The sequence below is a fragment of the Chrysochloris asiatica genome, unplaced genomic scaffold (assembly GCF_000296735.1).
Source record: "Chrysochloris asiatica unplaced genomic scaffold, ChrAsi1.0 scaffold00037, whole genome shotgun sequence".
NCBI classification, from domain to species: domain Eukaryota; kingdom Metazoa; phylum Chordata; class Mammalia; order Afrosoricida; family Chrysochloridae; genus Chrysochloris; species Chrysochloris asiatica.
Window position 1 is genome coordinate 2,912,593 of NW_006408555.1, and position 4,265 is coordinate 2,916,857.

The following is a 4,265-nucleotide window of genomic DNA, read 5'->3' on the forward strand; positions in this document are numbered from 1 at the left end:
ATTAGGCAAATCTGCTGCACAAGACCTTTTTAAAGTGTTGAAGAGCAAAGATGTCAGCTTGAGGACTAAGGTATGCCTGACCCAAGCCATGGTATTTTCAATAATCTCATATGCATGTGACAGCTGGACAGTGAAACGGAAGACCATAGAAGAATTGATGCCTTTGAATTATGGTGTTGGAGGAGAATACTAAAAGTGCCATGAGCTGCCAAAAGAACCAACAGATCTGTGATGGAAGAAGTGCAGTCAGAGTGCTCCTTGGAGGCTAGGATGGCCAAACTTCGTCTCTCATCCTTTGGACATATTCTCAGGAGGGACCAGTCGATGGAAAAGGTGGAGGGTCAGAGAAAAAGAGGAAGATCCCCAGTGAGATGGATTGGCCAAGTGGCAGCATCAATGGACTCAAGTGTGGCAATAATGGTGAGGTTGGCCAGGATCGGGCAGTGTTTCATTCTGCTGTGCATAAGGTCACTATGGGTCGGTACCAACTCGATGGCACCTAACAACAACAATAGCATACGTATGTGAAAGTTGGACAATGAATAAAGAAGACCAGAGAAAAATCAATGGATTTCAATCATGGTGTTGGCAAAGAATACTGAAAGTACCATGGATCGCCAAAAGATTGAACAAAACTGTTTTGGAAGAAGGTATTTCTGGATTGCTCCTTAGACACAAGGATGGGAAGATCTTGTCTCTTGTTTAGACCACTTGTCAGGAGGGACCAGTGAATGGAGAAGGACATCATGCTTGCTAAAGTGGAGGGTCAGTGAAAAAGAACCCCCCAATGATACGGATTTACACATCAGCAACACTGGAGTCACACAAAGCAGCAACTGTGAAGATGGTGAAGTACCAAGCATACGGTCGCTATAAGTTGGAACCGACTCGATGGTATCTAATAACAACATCTTTATAGGAGGAGAGCCAACTAGACACGACAATTGTGCATCAAACCTCTCCCTGGGCTGATGGAAGGGCATTAAGTATCAGTGGAAGGGCTGAGACCAGTGGGTTGGGACACATTGGTGAGGTAAGACCCTGACCTGAATTGCATAAACCGGGACTCGGACACATAAGGGCATCTCCTAAGGTCACATGGCCACAGCTGCTCTGAGGGGGTCTTCTGTTTCCCCAGCAGGGGCCTATCTCTGCATTCACTGGGCTCTGAGGGTCAGAGATGGGAAGGACCTCAACTAGGGTGGGTCAATCGGCCCGAATCTTCAGGACCCCGAAGTTCAGAGAGGTGATGTCATTGTCCAGACTGCCCCTGGCTAGACAGTGACCAATCGAATAGCCTGGGCAGGAGTCTCCAACTGTGGCCATCTTAATTTGCACCTTAAATCCCACGAGGTGGATCAGGGCTGACTCAACGGTGAGCATGGTTGGCCTTGAGCTAGTGGCTCACTGGGCCGGCCCCTGAGAGTGGTCCTCTCCCGGGGCTGCAGGCAGAGCAGCTGGGGGCCTTCTGCAAGGGGTGGTGGTTGAGCTAGAACAAAGAACACAGTGCTGTTGACAGCTGAAAGGCTCAGTGCTGATTGACAAACGAGCTGGCACCTGAGCGTCTGAAGTGAGGTGACACCAAGTGCAAGCCTGGGGCAGCCAGATGAAAACAAAAGACTGAGACGGTCTGGGGGCAGCCGACTGGCTCAGGGTCTTCTCTTGGGACAGAGCCTGGGCCTGCAGCAGCGTGGTGGGTGGTCCTGTGCAAGCTGCTTGTCAACTCCTGCCTCTCCAACACCTCGTCCCCGTCCTCAGGTCCTGCAGATGTCACCGTTACCTCCTGTCAATCACTCAGCATCTCAAGGACCCATTAAGCCAGATAGTGCCCCAGGCTCCCAGTCCCCATGCTGTAACTACAGCAACAACAGAGACAACTTGAAGAGTCTGAATCTTCAATGGTCCCATAGTATGAACATTATTGGCATTCATAAGGTCTTTTAGAAATCTCCACAGCAGCCCTGTGAAATGGCTATCAGCGTCCTGGTATTTTACAGCATTGTATAGCCTAGTGAGCTGGGTTACACAGAGGTAACGAGACTCGGCTCGGGCACGTTGTGAGTGTTAGAGGCGGGATTCAGTTATCCTATGAGCACATCTGTCTGGTTCTAGACCGTGTGGCTTAGTGAGGACCACTTGGGTGGGAAGTATGCAATCCTTGCCCTGGAGGTGTTCTTGCTTTTAAAAAGAGACACAAAGAAGAAATGGTTTACATTTTCCCATGGGATGTGTTCACATCTGCGAGTGATAGCTGGAACCTGGCAGCCACCTTGTGACTTTGAGGAAGAGGATAACAGACTGAGAACTGGAGAGCAGCAAGAAGGAAGAAGACAATGAATTAACCAGCGCTGGAGCCACCAAGAGATCCCTAGGAGGCACAAATGGTTTGGTTTTGCCTACCGACCTCAAGGTTGGTCATTCAAACCCAGCCAGCAACACTATGGCACTCCGTTTCCATAAAAGATCACAGCCAAGAAAACATCTATGGGACAGTTCTGTGGCACACAGGGTCACTATGTGTTGGAACACACTCAACACCAATGGGCTTGGTTCTTGGGGGTTTGGCGCTGTTGCGTCTCTCAACTTCCGGTCCTGCATGAAAATAAGTTTCCCTTATTTTATAAATCTCCTTGAGTCTGGTTACTGCTTCTGATGTTGTTATTAAGTACTGTCGGTTGATTCCGACTCTCAGTGACACTGTATAGGGTTTCTGAGGAGCAGCTGGTGGGGTTGAACTGCCAAACCACTGACCTTTTGGTTCACAGTCCAGTGCTTATCCTACAGCACCACACCAGGAGTCCTGCTACTTAGCTCAAAACACCACCTCTCTGGTTCATAGGCTAAGAAGGCAGATACCTTGAGTGTCCCCATCAGGGTAATCTTCCTTTAGGGGAATTTCCTGACAAATATAAGTGCTCAGTATGATGATGAAGATGAAGATGAAGATAATGGCTATGGTACTGAGGGGGATGGTGATAATGATGGTGGTGTTGATGATGATGTTAGTGATGATGATGGTGTTGGTAATGATGTTGTGATGTTGATGATGATGATGATGTTGATGATGATGAGGAAGGTGAAGATGATGGTAGTGATGATGATGGTGTTGTTGATGATGATGATGTTGATGATGATGATGAAGGTGAAGATGATGGTAGTGATGATGATGGTGTTGTTGATGATGATGATGTTGATGATGATGATGAAGGTGAAGATGATGGCAGTGATGATGATGGTGTTGATGATGATGATGATGATGAAGGTGAAGATGGTAGTGATGATGATGGTGTTGGTAATGATGTTGATGATGTTGATGATGATGATGGTGATGATGAAGGTGAAGATGATGGTAGTGATGTTGATGGTGTTGGTAATGATGTTGATGATGTTGATGATGATGATGATGGTGATGATGAAGGTGAAGATGGTAGTGATAATGATGGTGTTGGTAATGATGTTGATGATGGTGACGATGGTGATGATGAGGGTGAAGATAATGGTGGTGAGGAAGGTGATGGTAGCGATGATGATGATGATAATGGTGAAGACGAAGGTGATGATGATGACAGTGGTGATGGTGACAATGAGGACAAGTGGGCTTTCTTTCACTAGTTTGAGAAACCAGGCTTTCTGAAGATGCAGACTTAGTATTTCAGACCCTTTTCCATTCAGGCTCCAACAGCAACTATGGGAGAGGCAGCAGATGGCAGAGGGCTGCTCCGGGTTCCCCTCAGAATGCCAGCCCCCTGCTCTCCCCAGGATCAGAGAAGCTGCCAGGCACTGGCATCATAGCACAGGCAGGGCTCCGGCTGAATGTTTACTATTTCTTGTTAACACATTTGGTTCTCACAGCCACCCTATGAAGGAGTTACTATCCCATCCCACTTTACAGATGGGGAACCACGATCCAGAAAGTCCGGCAAACTGTCCCTGATGATGCAGGAGCACTTGGTGAAGCAAGTAGGTGACATGCTGGGTAAGCTGGACACTGTCAGGAGACAGGGGCTTTCCTCACAGCTGACAGGACTGAGCATGCTCTGAGCTTTGAAGAAGGCACTGGGCATGTCCACACAGACTCAGCCCAGAGATCTCTGTGGGAAATCCTACAGAAGGAGAATTCTGGCGTGTGAGGTGTGAGGGCATTTGTTACAGCAGCGCATGATACTGAAGGAGACACCACACAAGCAAGCCTGGACCTAGCAGAGCCTCCCTCAATGGGGAGGGAGCAGAGCTGGCGGCTCTGGGTACAGTCGAGCTCTGCATGA

The 4,265-nt window shown here is 48.3% G+C and overlaps 1 protein-coding gene across 1 annotated transcript; it reads right to left on the reverse strand.

The window, feature by feature from the left end:
* Nucleotides 1–3,002: 3,002 nt before the first annotated feature.
* Nucleotides 3,003–4,064, reverse strand: LOC102830447 (putative protein TPRXL-like). The gene is made up of 3 exons (XM_006860281.1): nt 3,891–4,064; nt 3,504–3,602; nt 3,003–3,131 (listed from the first exon to the last, which is right to left on the reverse strand). The coding sequence occupies exons 1-3, from the start codon at nt 4,062–4,064 to the stop codon at nt 3,003–3,005; spliced, it is 402 nt and encodes a 133-aa protein (XP_006860343.1).
* Between the last annotated feature and the right edge of the window lie 201 nt (nt 4,065–4,265).

Excerpts from the sequence above, each read along its gene's own strand:
- LOC102830447 (XM_006860281.1), bottom strand. The coding sequence starts at position 4,064 with ATGCCCAGTGCCTTCTTCAAAGCTCAGAGCATGCTCAGTCCTGTCAGC. Across the intron at positions 3,603-3,890 it reads TGGATCGTGGTTCCCCATCT|AAAGCCCACTTGTCCTCATT; the intron begins GTAAAGTGGGAT and ends AACTAGTGAAAG. Across the intron at positions 3,132-3,503 it reads CGCTACCATCACCTTCCTCA|TCATCAACATCATCATCATC; the intron begins CCACCATTATCT and ends CCTTCATCATCA.